This window comes from Macrobrachium nipponense, chromosome 5 (assembly GCF_015104395.2).
Source record: "Macrobrachium nipponense isolate FS-2020 chromosome 5, ASM1510439v2, whole genome shotgun sequence".
NCBI lineage: Eukaryota > Metazoa > Arthropoda > Malacostraca > Decapoda > Palaemonidae > Macrobrachium > Macrobrachium nipponense.
The window spans coordinates 49,956,974-49,974,359 of NC_061107.1; the positions used below are offsets into that span (position 1 = coordinate 49,956,974).

General features: G+C 41.6%; 1 protein-coding gene across 2 annotated transcripts in view; it reads right to left on the minus strand.

Moving 5' to 3' along the window:
* Nucleotides 1-17,386, minus strand: part of LOC135215292 (vacuolar protein sorting-associated protein 16 homolog) — a 252,663-nt gene that overhangs the window by 108,520 nt on the left and 126,757 nt on the right. For both annotated transcript variants that reach the window (XM_064249839.1, XM_064249840.1), the window contains exon 8: nucleotides 14,579-14,662. In XM_064249839.1, coding sequence (XP_064105909.1) covers nucleotides 14,579-14,662 — 84 coding nt within the window. The remainder of the gene's footprint in view (nucleotides 1-14,578; nucleotides 14,663-17,386) is intronic.

Consider the following 17,386-nt stretch of genomic DNA (forward strand, 5'->3'; position numbering starts at 1 on the left):
GTTTATCTGGAACCCCAGATGTTCCAGAAATTGAACTACCTTTTTTGTGGCTTTGGAGACATTCCTCGACCGTTGGTGCCCAGATCAACCAATCGTCGAGGTATGCTGCTACCATTATCCCTTGAGTTCTCAACTGTTGAACTACCACTTCTGCTATTTTCGTGAATACCCTGGGGGCTACATTCAGACCGAAGGGCATCACTTTGAATGAGAACGTCTGATTTCCTAGTTTGAAGCCTAGGAATAATGGACGAAGTGCCTGGCATATAGGGATATGATAGTATGCGTCTGTAAGACCGATGGAGGATGTGACGGCCCCACGGGGAAGTAAGGTCCGTACCTGCGAGATGGTGAGCATTTTGAACTTGTCGCAACGAATGAAAGAGTTTAGCTTTGACAAGTCTAAGATTACCCTTCTTTTGTTGAGCCTTTCTTTGGCACGCTGAATAAGCGACCTTGAAATTTTAGATGCTTGACTCTCGCAATAGCTCCTTTCTGAAGGAGTTCCTCCGCATAATCTGTCAATTCCTTTGATGGTTCCTGATAGAATGATTTGATTGGAGGGGGATCTTTGATCCAACTCCAACCCAATCCTTTGGACACGATGCTCTGTGCCCATTTGCTGAACCCCCACCTGTGACGGAAGAGGAACAGCCTCCCTCCTACCTGGGGAGCCTCACTGTTGTTGGGCGGGTTGACCTCCGCGCCCTCCTCTGAATTGTCTACCTCTTGCAGCTCTCCCTGTGCCACGCTGGCGAAAGTGGCCCCTCGCCCTGCTACCCCTAGAGAACCTATTAAAGGCTGGGTAGGCCTGGCTTTCGTACATAGAGTTGAAGGCCGGCGAGACTGCGTAGGAGGTTGACGGTTGAGACTGAGGGGGACAACAGGAGCCTGTTTTGAAGTAGATGGCTGTCCCTGTTGAGTAACTGGGACGGCCTGAACAAACTGCTGTTGCTGCTGTTGCTTCTGGTAAGGCTGGAACCTTCTCCTGTCTTCTTAAGCTTCTTACCAGCAGCAGGGGCGGTCTCTTGCTTCCTCTTGGAAGAGATGCCCACCTAGCCCTAAGGCTCTGGTTGAGCCTAGCAGCCTCGTGGTGCACCTCGTTCACAGAGGACTCTGGGAAAGAGGTCCGCACCCCACATGCTGGAAGCCAGGAGTCTATTAGGCTCGTGCCTGATAGTGGCCTCCTGCAAGACGTGCTTTCGGCAGTTCCTCCTAGCTTGGAAGAAGTCGAAAGCATCAGCTTGTACAGTTCTGGAGCTGAGATTTGGCCAGGAATCTTGAATGACGGTTCTGTGCCCATAAGACAGGGCAGCCATTTCTGTGATGATTAGGGAGTTAAGGGACCTCCCAAATCTAGTTCGAGCATCGAACTCAGCCTGAATCAGGGTATCAGGCAGTCTTGGAAGCTTCTCGCCAAACTGGTCCATTGCGCAGTCTGGCTTAAGCTTACCAATCGAGAACGTGGCAGGCAAGTTCTCCCACAATTCTCCAAATGCTGGGAAGAGCGGAGAAGTAGACTCCGCTTCCCTCAGCTGTGGCATGGGCTCATCCTTGAGGACTGCCTGAAGAGTCGCTTCCACTATTTTGGTAGCGAACGGAAGAGAAGCCTCCTCCTCCGTCGCGAAAATAGTGAAAGGACTCTTGAAAGCTTGGAGCTTAGTGTTAGTACACTCCCAATCCTCTAGGCAGTGAACCCATTCCCGCTGTGCGTGCTCCCTACTATACAGCACGTTCTCTCGGGAAATCTTGTCCTCTCTAGTGAGAGCAGCCACGGTCAGCCTAGCATACCCAATGAAAGGCTGAGTCAGTCCAGGAGGATAGAACTCGAAGTCCTCAATTCTTCGAGTTCCACACTCCGGGAATAGAGGATCATGCCGTCCTTGAATGGAGCATAAGCGGCCACTCTCCATGGGTTATCCATGGAGAAGGCTGGTAGGGATTCGTAGGGAGGTAACTGCAGAATGCCAGTACCTGCTACGGGGGAGCTTGGCTGAGGAACCTGAGAAAGTCCAGCAAAACGGTCCTCTTGTTCTCTAACTTTGTTAGAGAGATCCTGAATGGATTGGCCAGACTGATTGATGGTGTTTGACAGCTGCGCAAACATCTGTTCAAACCTAGAACGAGGGCGGACATCCTCGAGCCAACCATCTCTCCCACTTGCTGCATCACCACTGCCGAAAAGGTGGTGGGATCAAAGGAGCTTGGTCCCGCCACCCCAACAGGAGTTACCGGAGTGGATGCCGGAGAAGGCGTTGGCTCGGCTGGAGCGCGAGCCTTCTCCTTAGAAGCCTTGCTTCTAGAGCTCTTAGAGTAAGAAGAGCTCGGCTTTGCCTTCACCGCGTCAGCGTAGGAAGTCGTAGACTTCTTAGCTGAAGAAGACGACGACTTCTTAGAAGTCGTCTTATGGAGGGTCTTCTGTTCTCTCTGTCCCTTCACCTTCGGGGGTACAGAAAGAGCGGGAGAGCGGGCAGGGATCTCGGATCCCGTAAAGCCTTGGAAAGAGGCAGTAGAAAGGACAGGAGAAGAAGATCCAGGAGCGCCCAAGGAAAGACCTTGGGCGCCCGACACACCTACCTCAACCAACAAATCCTCTGCCCCTACCGCCATAGGCTCGATGTTCAGGTCCAGGTTAGCCACATCTGGGACCGGCTCCTGCGTGGAGACGGACACGAACGCCTGCTGCACTCCTGCTGTATCGAAGCTATGAGAGGGGCTGCCGAGATGGGGTCAACATAGCCGGTCGACTTGCCACCGGGGAAGATCTGAACGGCCAGCTTCTTGTCGAGAATGTACGGCTGGCCCTTGGCGGCGTTCTTCCCGAAGCCGCCCACCCAAGCCTTCAGGGTTGCCAAGGCGACTTCCTTCACGGCGGCAGCCTGAAAGAGAAGGCGAAATGAAGCTTCTAGCGGCGGAGACAGGGTTGAACAAAGCTTAAAACTAAGTGTTATTAGTGATACGACAAGAAGTCTAAGAGTAGACTTACCCCACCCAACAGCTGACTAACAAGGTCGTAGCAGATGGTGCAAGCTTCTGGGTGCCAGACGATCAGACCATTGTGGGTGGTGGCACACGGGGCGTGAGTCCTACACTCCTCATGGGCGCAGGGGTCGTAGAGTGTCGCGTTTGCAACCCAGGACCTGACAGTTGGTAGCCTGTAAGTGGAGAGATACATAAGTATCAGGTGCACACTTACAGCCTAACAATTGCTCCGCTGCATGCCGGAGCGTGAAAGTTAGATTAAACCAGAGCCCCGCCATAATACGTGTGGTAACTAGGCGGTTGGAGTTGTCTAAGGCTACGCCGGAGACAGGAGAAAGATTCCAACCAGGAGTGGTGAGGAGCCATGAAACCACGACGGAGAACGACGGAGATGGTACACATAAATAAATTAAAACTAAAATTCACCGTAAAATTAGGGTATATCCTTATATATATATAACGAAGTATAAATTTTTCCCGTCTACTAGAAGAGTGCCCGGGTAAGGAGCGAGCTCTCCTCCGGTAGCGGAAAAAAAACAAAAAGGATATAGTAGGCAAGCGACAGACCACTAGTAATGTCCACCCCGCCCGCTGGCGGAGCCAGACGAACCTATAACCAAAGGGGCCCCCGGCTTCATCGGAGGCTCGTTCATTACAGTAGGGGAAGGGTGGGACTGAGCAATAGGTGGGGGGCGGGGTCCCGGCGTAACACGGCGGGAGAGAGAGAGAGAGGGGGGTGGCCTACCCTCCCCGTCCCTACAGCTACCCGCTTGGTGACCCGGTACCCGAGACAAGTGGTCGCCCTGTACCCCAGCTGGGAGGGAGCTCCTGGCCTCCTCAGAGAGAGAGGGAGGAAGGCTACTGTGGTTGTCATGGCAACCAAGGAGTCCCCCAGACCCCTCCCTATACCTGGTAGGGAGGGAAAAGGGAGGATGGTAGGGAGGGAAGGGGGAAGGATAAGGTGCTATGGGACGCGTGATCGCAGGTGGCCTAAGCCGCGATAGCAACACAACCATGGAGGGGCCACGTGAACCAGACTGTACCAACACATGGTACATGTATTAGGGCTTGTGCCTTGTAGATAAGGCGCCCTATGAGGTAATGTTAGACTAGCGATAATCTATACGCTAAGTCGGTTGGTATTGCACTTCCATCTTCAATGGAGTGTCTGGGGTTTTGTAGATCACTTACGAAGTCGGTATTATCTTACGACGATGTGTTAAACTCATGGTTCGGTGAGGTTCTTGTAGAAAACACTAAGTATAAAAAATATATATTCTTCTGAAGTTTTACATGGTGAAGATCAGGTATGATTGTACAAGTCTTCTAATAACGATAGCTGATCGCTTCTGCCAATGATGATGGCTAATCCTATTCCTCTACATGATAAAGCTTAGGTAAAGAGGTACAGGTCTTCTAATGACGATAGCTAACTCTGTTCTGCCTCCGTTCTACATCTCTGTTACAAGTTTATGAAGGAACAGACAGTAGTTCGAACATATGAACATACATACAATGACATAGTTTCATACGAACACACAATCAAATGAGACACGCTACAGATCACGTAGGCCGTTTGAATAATAGGTCGGGGTAGTTGTCTCAAGCAGGGAGCTTGGACTAATGTTTATAAACAATTGAATGACTACAGGTGACGGCATGTTATCTTAGCCTACATACTTATTGTATACGTCATCTTTAGCGTCTCTAGTCTGATCACATTCCTGCAAGCAATCTGGTTGACCTCTTTAGTTTTAGACTTTTATATATATGGACTAACATTACATATTTTTATTATGTAAAACACTTACATCAGCTCGGTCAGCTACCAAAACCAACTACTGAATATTACTCAAACTTGACTTGCATTTGACTTATAGGAGTGTGATACAGACACTATGTGAATATATATATATATAAGTAAATAAAAAATTCATGGTGTACATGAATTGATTCAAGTAATAAAATATAAAACAATGATATTGGTAAAATAATAGTGATCACGTGATATATAATGATACAGTTTTTTCCACTTCATCTCATTAAGATACTTATGCTACAGAAAATACTAATGTACTCTGATAATTGCATAGAATGAAGATTAATATGATAAAAATCATATTTTAACTGATAAAATATTTCATATATGAATTGATAAAATTATTAATGTTTATGCTGATTGATTCGTTGATTTTTATGCTAAATGTTATATATCTGATTCATTAATCAATATACTAACTCAGATATTGGTAAGATAAAAGGTAACGTATTGATTATATGGCTACTGATTTGTTTATACATATGTATATGGATTCATATAATTATGATTAATATATGTGCACTTTAAATAGATTCCTATTGCGTACACGCAAAAAATATATTTCGATTCTGTTATTTATGATCATTTATATAAGAGATTCCTATTGCGTACACGCAAAAAATATATTTCGATTCTGTTATTTATGATCATTTATATATAGATTCCTAGTGCGTACACGCAAAAAATATATTTCGATTCTGTTATTTATGATCATTTATATCTATAGGATACATGATACTTTATATATATAGGATACATGACCGAGGTTATACTACTTCACTTTTAACTAGCTTTCGAACCACTTTGCGTCCTTACACAGTTCCAGACAACCACCTTTAGCCAAATGAAACGGCCTTTTTCAATGGTTAAAACAAGGGGAAAATTTGCCTGGGCGGGTCCAACGTTCTATTTTTGCGCTCATACTTATTCTCTGCATCCTAAGCTACACGATTACGTTCGCGATGAATAAAAAAAACATCCCCAGCACGAGTCCTTCGCCAGCAAAGTAGAGTTGAATATCCTTCGGGTCGTAATTGTCGGAAGTATGTCCCTTTTGTAGTCGAATTCCGACAACCGCTGGAGCGTTCCGCATGAAAACGAGATTAACGACGAGATACGGTGTCGGTCGAAGAAGTCCATGAAATTCCTTTCACATTGTAGGCGGTTGTTACTTGACTGTAGTCGTCCGCTACGACGAACGATTTTTGAAGTTGCGATGTGAAACTCTCGTACTGCAGGATACTGTAACCAGGTTCCATTAATCAGCCTGCAAGTGAAATTATACTTGTCACAAGGGCAAAGTAAATTCAGACGACATCCAAATACAGGGGAGGGAAGAGAGCTATTTAGACCAGACTTAACCCACATGAATTCGCTGATATTTTGGAATTCAAAAGAGTCCGCTGTACAAACTTTTTTATCCATGGCATTAACAATGAGTGAACCTATCCAGGTCTATGATGACTGTAAAAATATCCATAATTATAACAAATAAACAGATATCAATACAAATCTCAAAGAAAATTCGATATTACTGGTAGTAAGTTACTAGACAAAGAAGTGGAAAACGGAGCTATTTGTAAGATTGCCAGGCAAACATAAGAGTCAAAGAGAAGATTAATCACGATTCTATGTGCCCTAACAAAAGTTTAATATTCAATTTTTCTCGTGCGCAATCCTCTGAGGTTAATTTTTAAAAAACTTTATTAATAGGTAGGAGATGCAACGAAAAAAAACCCACTATGTAACTAATTTCCAAATAAAATTTGGGTTTTTGTTTTTTTTCAAGAAAATGTGACATTTTCCCATGAATGTTTACTTGAATTGTAATAGGCTAATGTTGCAAGTAAATATTTCATATATACATACTTGATACTTCTAAATGTCTATGAGGTTCAGAAAAAAAAATTAATTCTATTTTGTTGTTATAGAAATTCTATTTGCTTATTTTGTTTATTAATTTTAAAATGATTTGCAAGTTGCATTGCGCATACCGATAGACACTTTGTACCTAACGTTTACCTTGCCCATGAGAGGTTCGGGCTAAGCATTCCTTTCTCCAGTCAAATCTGCTTTTGCAAGCAGAGACGACACAGATATGAAGCCTGTGTAAGCAGATTATTGAGGTTAAAAGGAACAAATGCTGATACGGCAATGATGACGTCGTCACTTGGCAGGAGATTGCTCTCAGCCAGCTAAGAGTTACGTTACTTGCTGTAAGAGATACGACTTTAGTATTTTCAAATGATATTTTAGTGTTTTAATTCTCCACCCGCATGAGAAGAATGTCTGAAAAAAAAAAAACAACAGTACCAAAATTGAACAATATATTAGTTTCATGTTGGAAAACTGCATAATTGTAATTATGTTAAATTAAATATTCCTTATTCAAACTATATGAAAAAGGTTTCCATACAATTCTATATATATTATTAGCCCTGTATAAGATTCATATAGGATTATTTTCATAGATAACATTTTTCACTTCTAGACTTCCTGACTTTAAAAAAAATCTCTTTTATTTTTATGTTATTTATTATTATTTATTATTATTATTTTTTTATTATTTATTTATTTTTTTTATTTTTTTTCATTGACTACGAAAATAAATTACCGGGACAGACAATATGTCAGTAGGTTTTTGGATATGTGTTTGAACTTTTAGCTTATTTGTCATTACTAAAGCGTTAAGTTAGAGTTCAAATCTTTACGCATATATATTTAGATATTTAATTACCTTGGGTTACGTTTTGCTTATTGATTTTATCGTGATTCCTTTTTTATTATAATTTGTAACCCTTCCGACTTCTTACGGAGTGTATTATATTGACTCCACTTGTATCCATATTTATTTTTATTTATTTTTTATTTTATTTATATATTTTTTTATATATATTTGATAAATTAATGGTTGGCTTGAATATGTGGAAAAGTGTTCTAGCGGCGTACCGTATAAGGCTACTTGCGGCATCAATTCTATAGATACAAGATATAAATGATAAAGGTATTTAAAACCGCGAGAACGCTATAATCCGGTCGGATCCAATATCACGAGTTGTAACTCGTAAGACATTGACACTTCCTATTTAATTATCCGTTATTCTACCAAACCGATTGACTCTGGGTGATAAAATATATTATTGGTTTTCTTAATGGATAGGAATTCACAAACAAAGTGTTAAGGAGATTATATTGATTTACACCACCCGAGTTCAGATTATCATGTGTTGAATTCCATGTTTACTGATTTAGCACTCATAAATATTCGTAACGCACTCAATTGCGGTGTTTGTTTTTAGTGCTATTAATTCTATATAACGTGTCAAGGAACTATTAAAACACTAAGAAGTGTTTATTCCCTCTGTCAGACTCGTAATTCTGTTAATAATTCTACGTATATTCTTTCAAGGATTGATTTGGCACAGGATAGGCTCCTAAACTGACAGGAGTCTTAGTGTATCCCTTGTTTTCATGACACATGTTACAATTATTATGTGCTTTTTATATCTGTAAGCATTGTAGGCCAGTAAAATAGTGATTTGGCTTTCTGTGACATACTATGGAACCCTGGATGACGGAATGCAACCAGTTTATGACGATTGGTATGAAAGAGATTATTATTACTACCTGGTCGTTAGTCATCTGCTGTGTTCTTCGGGTTTTCCTCGTCACGGACCTACATATAATACTACATTTGATTACATTATTCTGATACACATACCTTAAGTATACTTTTGCTTTAGGGTTTCTGCTCGAAGTGTGTATTGTTTTTGCTTAGCCGCTGACCCTGTTTCCGTTTCGAAGTGTTTATTGTTTGGTGTTTATTGCTGCTGACTCTGTTTCTTTGTTCAGTTTGTAACAGTTCTGCGCTCTGACCCAGATATTCAATGCTCGCGATCTCTTGGGTTAAGGAATTTTCTTGTTTAGATACGGTTTTAACAATAGGTACGGATGTTTCTATATCTTTTAGTCTAATTAATGGTTCTTTGCAGTATGGTGCGGGATTGCGGGATAATGCGTCAGCTATGATAATTGCTTTCCCAGGTAGATATCTTATCTTGGCTCCAAAGACCTGAATGATCATTTGTCACCGAGTTCTTTTGGACTGTGATTAAAGCCTTTGAAAAACTCGGTAAACAGGACTCATGTTCAGTAAGGACTTTATCAGGATAGCATAGATTATGAACTTAAAAATGTACTAGTGTTAAAGATACCTAGCCCTTCCTTGCCTATTACTGCATATTTACTTTCAGAGGGCTTTAGTTTACGTGAATAAAAAGCTATAGGGAAGAACTGTTTATCATATTACTGAAGTAATACCCTCTTACCCCTTGGTCTGAGGCGTCTGTTGCAATAAAAAAAAAATTCCTTATTTAAATCAGGGATTTTTAAGTTAGGTAAGCTGCATTTTCCGCTTTTAAGATATCGAACGCCTGTTGATGCTTTTCAGACCATAATAAATCTACGCTCTTCTTCGTAAGATCTGTTAAAGGAGCTGTCATCATTGAAGAGTTACATATTTACATACGATTGTAATACCCACTACAGCGCAAAAGTGCTGTATCCCCTTTTTACGTTAATAGGTACCGGAAGTTATGAATAGCCGACACCTTACCATGGACTACTTTTAAGACCTTGACCAGACACATAAAACCTAGATAAACATGTTCGGTTTGAAAAAACTCACATTTAGATATTTTACTCTGAGATTATTTGTCTTTGTCTCTGTAGCACTAGCTCTACTTTATGTGAATGTACTTCTAAGGTATTAGAAAAGATTACAAGATCATCCATATAGGCATGTAGGTTATCCCCTAAAAGTCTCCAAACACTATATTGTAATTTGGGGCGCAACGTAAAGCCCCGGAGGCATACGTAAAAATTGATAATGTCCCCTGGGTGTGCTGAAAACGGTGTATGAGGTACAATCACTTAGGTAATGGTATCTGGTAAAAGCATTTAAGTAAGTCCAAGTTGGTGAAAAAAAAAAAAAATTATTCTAACCTAACAGAGATAAGATGTCGTCGGTACATCGCACTGGAAACTATCGGAAGTCGTTTCCTTGTTTGAAGCGACAGTAATCTGCGCAGATACGCAAGTCCGATCTTTTATGGCATGACGTTTGAGGGAAAAATTATATGGGCTTATTTGATTTCCTAATGGCTCCTATTACTAACATTTTTCAACTTCGTCATTTATCTCTATTTTAAAATTTCATTGAGAATCTATACGAAGGTACGTAAATAGCTTTATGTTTGTCCTTAGACCGTGTTTTGTTTTCAATGACATCCGTTTTTCTCCCAGAGATCACTCGCCAGTGGAGAAACTTCCTGGTATTCAGGTAGAAGATAAAAAAAATTCTGCTGAATCACCTCTGCTTGAATGACTTTACGGATATTACTTTAGATAGATTATCAGAGAGATTCATCCACGACTGGTTGGGCGTGATTAAAAATTAGCAACAATAAAAAATGCGATATTTATAACTTCCGTATCCACGATATGTATACTTTTAGAGCTTTGTTCGCGGAAATCGTTATATTTCAGAGTGTCGGGAAGGATTAAAATTTCATTTCCCAGCAAAGTCTTTTTACACGCACTAAGACATTCGAGGGTGCATGCTTCTCGAGATTTTGCGTGCAAAGTACGACTGCGGTTGTGGGAGAATTCTGTTGGGTCATTTGAACAATGTTACGATTTATGAGACAAATGTATAGTTCCTTTATATAAGTTATTATTTGATTAACTGTCTCATTTTTGTTCAAACGGATTTTACTATGTTTGAAGGTTTATAGGATTTTCCTTTGATAAACACGCCTTATTTTGCAGGATGTAAGATAATATTTTGTATACCCCTAGATGGATCTTACAATTACACTACATACAGATCAATGTTTTTTATAACTATAGAGGTATCTGTAAGCGCTCGCTTATCCGGACTTCTCATTAGGGAAGTTCGAACAACAGACGGTGAGTCCGTAAATACAAGATATTACGTCTACTAAAGAAATAAACAAGATATTCTAATTTTTACGGCGCGTACAGTCGGGCTTTATCCACCACTACTTATAATAACTTATGTATTAAAAAAAAAAACGAAAACCTGCTCTGATTACTTTATACGGTCGTGTGTTTCATAGGAAAAATCCTTTTTAATTCAAAAAGATATTGGTATGAACCAACATCGCTTTTCCCCACTCTGCTAGAGTCGCTTATTGTGTGGAATTTGCTTCGCTTTGAAAACTCGGCAGATTTAACTAACCTTGACCGCTTGACTAGGTGACACAGTCACCGAGTTTGCTTGTTTGATTCTGAACGGGCTACTGTTTCTATTTCTTTTTGTAATAATTAGGATCCTTCTCTTTATTACCATCGGCAACGTATTGTGTGTTTTTAGCATTATGTTGCTGGTTACGTATAAAGCAATGAATGACGAACTATTAGGAACTGGAGTGATTACTAATAAGACAAGTTATCACTACTGCATTCAATATTAACTGTTTGTACTTCATTCTTTGCTAAAATTTGAAATAGTGAGGGATCCTGGTCAGCGCATTTAGCCTGATGAAAGTTTTTTACAGACATGTTATTCCTTGCAATCCAGCCGTATTTTTAAAGTTAAGTTGAGTCATTGAGGTTCGATATTTTATATAACTCAAAAACTCAAGGCTAAAAACTGCGATCGGGACTTTGCAAAGGAGCATTTATTGTCATGACCCGAAATAGTGTTACCTCTAATTTATATAGATTTGTACGGGTGTTCCACTTGTTTTTTTTTGTGTGTTTCTAATCACTACGGTGCTTTAACGACCCTATCCATGCATCTGTATAAATACAGACGTCCACTGCGTAAACGCATATTCACTGTTTAATATGATTTTGTTACGTAAGGGATTAATAATCACCCAAAATGATAAAGTTAACATAGTATATGATTATGATATTTCAGTAGAACTTCTGGAAACAGACACTCAAAGATAAAAACTCGCAGTAGCGAAATCTCAATGATATAGATAATTTTCTGTAAAAAAGTAAGATTAAGAATGTCTCGTAACTTTCAGCCACATGAATAACGAAATTCGACCTGCAAAGGAAACACTCAAAGTTACTCCAAATGAATAAAAAATGTACTTAGCTTGCTTTTTTGTGGGAAGTCACGGTGTTTCCGATAACGACACACGGCCTTGGTCCTCCTTCTCTATTTAGCGGACGACCCTGGTTGGCTTCAGTTTCCCCCGTGCGCGTTGTTTTCATGATTCGAGCCCTTGAAATCCGATGCTGCAGACGCGTTCGTTTGTTTCTTGCAGTGCCGGAAACGCTCACTAACGATGTTTTCTTGAATGATTCTAATGAGAGACGAAGCTTTCCGTTGCCGTAGGAAAAGGACACGTGGCGGTTTTGTTTCTTGAAGTTATTCACTAACTTAGATACTAAGTTGCTTGACGGAATCTTGTTTTTGTTTTCTGAAGTCGCTCACTAATGATGATACTAGGTTGCTTGAGAATCTGCTGCTTTCGTCGTCGTTTGACTTCATGATTTATTATTCTGTTTTTTCTTCGTAGGACGTTGTAGAGTTCTTCTGGTCCGCTGCCACCAATATTAGGGCTTTGGGTGTCCTTGTATGTAAGGCGCCCTATGAGGTAATGTTAGGACTAGCGATAATCTATACGCTAATCGGTTGGGTATTGCACTTCCATCTTCAATGGAGGTCTGGGGTTTTGTAGATCACTTTACGAAAGTCGGTATTATCTTTACGACGATGTGTTAAACTCATGGTTCGGGTTGAGGTTTCTTGTAGAAAACACTAAGTATAAAAAAATTATATCTTCTGAAGTTTTACATGTGAAGATCAGGGTATGATTGTACAAGTCTTCTAGTAACGATAGCTTGATCGCTTCTGCCAATGATGATGGCTAATCCTATTCCCTCTACATTGGATAAAGCTTAGGTAAAGAGGTACAGTCGGTTTCTAATGAAACGATAGCTAACTCTTTGTTCTGCCTGTCCCCTACCATCTCTGTTACAAGTTATGAAGAACAGACAGTAGTTCGAAAACATATGAACATACATACAATGACATAGTTTCATACGAACACACCAATCAATGAGACACGCTACAGATCACGTAGGCCGTTTGAATAATAGGTCGGGGTAGTTGTCTCAAGCAGGGAGCTTGGACTAATGTTTATAAAACAATTGAAGACTACAGGTGACGGCATGTTATCTTAGCCTACATACTTATTGTATACGTCATCTTTAGCGTCTCTAGTCTGATACATTCCTGCAAGCAATCTGGTTGACCCTCTTTAGTTTTAGACTTTTTATATATATGGACTAACATTCCTATTTTTATATGTAAACACTTACACATGCACCTAGGCTAGCCTAACACCTAAAATAACATGATAATACATCGTAAAGGGGGAAAATGAAACACTTTTAGTAAAAGAGAAAGAAGCCCAGGAGGAGGCAAGCTGTCTGAAGAACAGTTGACTACTCGGAGCCAGCGGTAGCCGATGAAGAGCAAGAGCCGGGATGCTGGGCCAGAAAACACGGTTATAGCGCTAAATACCAAATAAGAGAAATGGTAACAGGCTGTCCTAGCTATAAAAACGATGTAATAAACGATGAACGTAAATAGTAAGCCCATAAGTTAAGAGAATGTACCCAGTATGGGAGACGGGAAAATCTTAACACGAGCGGCATGCCGCCGCCACGAGTCAACCGGGAGACCGTATATGATATTAAGAAAATTAAAAGGGAAAAATACTGGTCCCTGGAAGACTAAAAAACAGTAAAATACTACTTATGAGGCACTTAACTTAGCCGATGCGATAGCTGCACGTTCCATCGTAATGAAGAGTAAAATTACGAAAAAACACAACACGAGAGAAAAAAGCATCAAGTGCTGTAAACTAATGATTAAGGATGTCCACTAGGGGCGCTGCTGTCCGTGGCGTTGGTAGTAGTAGTAGTAGCGGCCGCATCACCCTTTGGTATCAGCTGTCTCTGGTGGAATTTTATGTTGGAAGGTCTAAATTGGTGAATTGACTCGTGGTAGTGTTCCCCACCCATGCCTATATTTCTCATACCGACACTTCTTTTATAGAGTGAGAGAGTCAGTTTACTGACATTTTCTTAATTTTGTTTTTTCTCTGGGTAATTTTAGATTAATTTCATAGGCCGACACGAGCTGAGCCCAGAAATATAATTGAGAAGCATCGTGACCTTCGGAATGTCGTAAGCCGAGACCGTCGTAACCCGGGACTGCCTACATATTTTTAAATGGGAAAAAATGCTTTGAGATACAACTGTTTTTGATATACGATGATGGTAACGGAACAATTAAATTCATATGTCAAGGTTCCAGTGTATCAGTGTTTTTAATGTTCTGGTAAGAATCCAGTAGAAAAAGATTGGAATGAAGGACAGAAAGATAAAAGAAATATGAGTATGAACATTTGTTTGTTTCGGGAGACTTTCAACAAAATATTAAGTATCGAATTAAAATGTCATCAAATCTACCTCATATCACCTAAAAATCTTTTTTATCTTTTCTCTTTCCTTTGTCATTTGCAAAAACACTTAAACATTTTAAAGAACTGTCCTATGGTATGTGCACTGATTGAGAGTGACTGCAAAGAAAAGAATCCCTGATGAGAATGATAACTGCCTCCAACTAGATACTAACAGGAAATAAAATTTAGTTAAGCTGCCGTGAAGAAAAAATAAAATACTTAAAAGGAAAAACCATAAAACCATAGCCCGGCATCTTACCTGAAAGCCCTTAGATGCTTCCAAAAGCAAAGCACCAGGGGCCATAGAACCGATTCCAAGTGTCTCTGCTACTACTAAAGGGACCTGCAAAAATAAAAAAGCATTAAATTACTTGAAAGATTAGCAATAATGCACGTACATAGATTGAAGTGCAAAAACAGTTTATGTACTTAGTACAGTGGTCCCCCCACCCGTATTCATGGAGGATGCGTACCAGACCTATCCACAAATAGTTTAGAACCCCCTATAAAAATGCTTAAAAATGATATTGTTTAGTATACAATAAAGTTTTGTACATAACTTACCCGGCAGATATTATACTTTAGCTTATGTCTCTGACGTCCCGACAGAATTCAAAACTCGCGGCACAAGCTACAGGTAGATCAGTTGATCACCCTCTCCGGCCGCTGGGGTGGCGGGAATAGAACCATGTCCCGTTTTCAGACCAGATTTTTCTCTTACGCCTATCTCCTGAGGGGAGGATGGGTGGGCCCATCATCGTATATATCTGCCGGGTAAGTATGTACAAAAAAAAACTTTATTGTATACTAACAATATCATTTCTGGGCTCAGTTCGTGTCGCTGCGCGAAATATCCTTTAAATCCATTATTTCTAAGGTAAAATGTACTAACACATACCAGGAGAATAAATAAAATAAATAAAAGAAAAAGGTCAGTACAAACTGACTCGCCTCTCACCCTCCAAGAGGGTGTCGGTATGAACACTTATGGCGAGTGAGACCACTACACGAACCGCTTGCCAATAGAAATCTCCCACTACAAAATCCCCACTAGAGGGGAGCCGACCCACAGAGTGGGCAGCAACTACTACTACTCCATCCCATGCTGCCGACTGCTGCGCCTCTGGTGGCCATCCTTTTTCAGTTAGCGCACAGTAGATACACGTGCCCCTTTTTTTTGCTCTGTGTTTTTGTGCCCTTTTTTCTGAATTTATTCGTCATGGAGGCGTAACAGCCATTGCAGCAGCTAAGTTAGTAATCATGATTATTGCTATTTGTTTTTTCCGGCCTTGAGTCAGTATTGCCGTTTTTTTAGGTATAAATACGAGCTCTAGGTCGGAAGCATGCAGCATGGTTCTGCCTCGTGGCGGGTTCGTTCTTGGTCTTCCATACCCAGAACCTTCCCTTATTTCGTTACGCTCTATTATTAGTTATCCATTGTATATTAAGGGGTACAGCCTACGGGGTTTATGTCATGCATGCATGTCTTTTCTTCCTTTGCGTAGGCATCTTCCATCCAGACCCTAGCCAGAGCTCTTAGTATCGCCCCGGCTAGCTTTGAGTGGTGACTTTTCTTTCGAGTTAGTCGTACACTCCTGGATTTTTTCTCCTACTGTTTATTTTCTTTCTTTACGTTTAGTGATTATGATTAATTATGTTTTATGTTAGTGTACGGGCGCTGGCTTCACGTAGCCTAGGTTATGTTCTATTGGTCTCCCACCATTATGGCTTCCGCTCTTCAGTTCGGTGCTTCTCTATAGCATCTCTCTGATCAGTCGGTTGTTTTATCCTAGGCTGTATGTTTCATTGTATTAACATTTGTTACCGCCCTCCGGGTCACTACGTGATCACGGAGCAGCCAGACGCCGTCCCAGGTCACCTTCCCTCCTCCGCCTCTTCCATAGGGCCGGGGGGGGAGGGATTGGTCTGCCCACGCTCGCTCCTCATACCCGGGGCCTGCCTCCCTCGCTCCCTAGGCGGAGGGAGTAGGGGGGCTGGGGGGGGGACAGACCCAGACTGGACCGACCTCTCTAGCTTCTTCGGCACGCTCGGATGACTAAGGGGGGGGGGACTGGCCTTTCCCCCCCTCCGTCGTTACTCCGTCGCTCCGTTGCTAGCGCGAGTCTGTTGCCCTCTCGCCCTTTCCACCTTACTGGTGCTCTTATCTACCGGAGCTCCGGGCATCCACGTGGAAAGGTGCTAGTTCACCTGACGGGCTGAACTGGGCAGATGCGGCATACAGTTGGTCTTTACTAACCACTCCGTCGCGCTGATTTCGCGACACGACTCCGCCACGCACCGGACTTAGTCCGGTACGTTCGATGTCTATAGGTTAAGAATTAGTATTTAATTTAAACTATATTAAGTTTAATTTAAGCTACCTTAAACCTTCCCTCCATTGCCTGCTCACACCGGATCTCTCCGGGGTTATAGCCTATTCAGACAATAAGGGAGGGGTATGCCCAAAATTTTTTCGCGCTCCGGCATGCAGCGGAGTTCTTTTAACCTCTAGCCTGTAAGTGATATCTTTTAGGATGCTCATGTATCTTTTCACTTACAGACCACCAACTGTGAGCATCCGGATGTAATGCCATGCTCCAGGACCCCTGTGGGCATGAAGTCTGCAGATCCATGCTCCATGCACGACTCCGCACGAGAACCTTCAAGTCTGGTTTCACGAGACCTGCACGATTTGCTATGATCTGGTGAGCCAGCTCTTAGACGGGTAAGTATTTCCAACTCCGTTAGCCAATCCCTACAAGGTTATAGTTCTTAAGTTAATTTTAATCTCTTATCTTAAACTTAAGCTTGTTTTATATGGGATCTCGCATCCTCTATAATTTTAAGTTAACCTTTTACTTAAGTTTTAATTTTAAGTTTAAACTTAAAAAACTGACAAATACCCTCTCTTCCAGGCTCCCGCTGTTAGAGACACCGCACTGGCAACCCTGCGGGCCTGGGTCGGCGGTTTTGGGAAGAACGCCGCCAAAGGACAGCCCTACATCCTTGAGAAGAGGTTGGCGGTCCTGATCTTCCCCGGCGGCAAGTCAAGGGACGGGCTACGTCG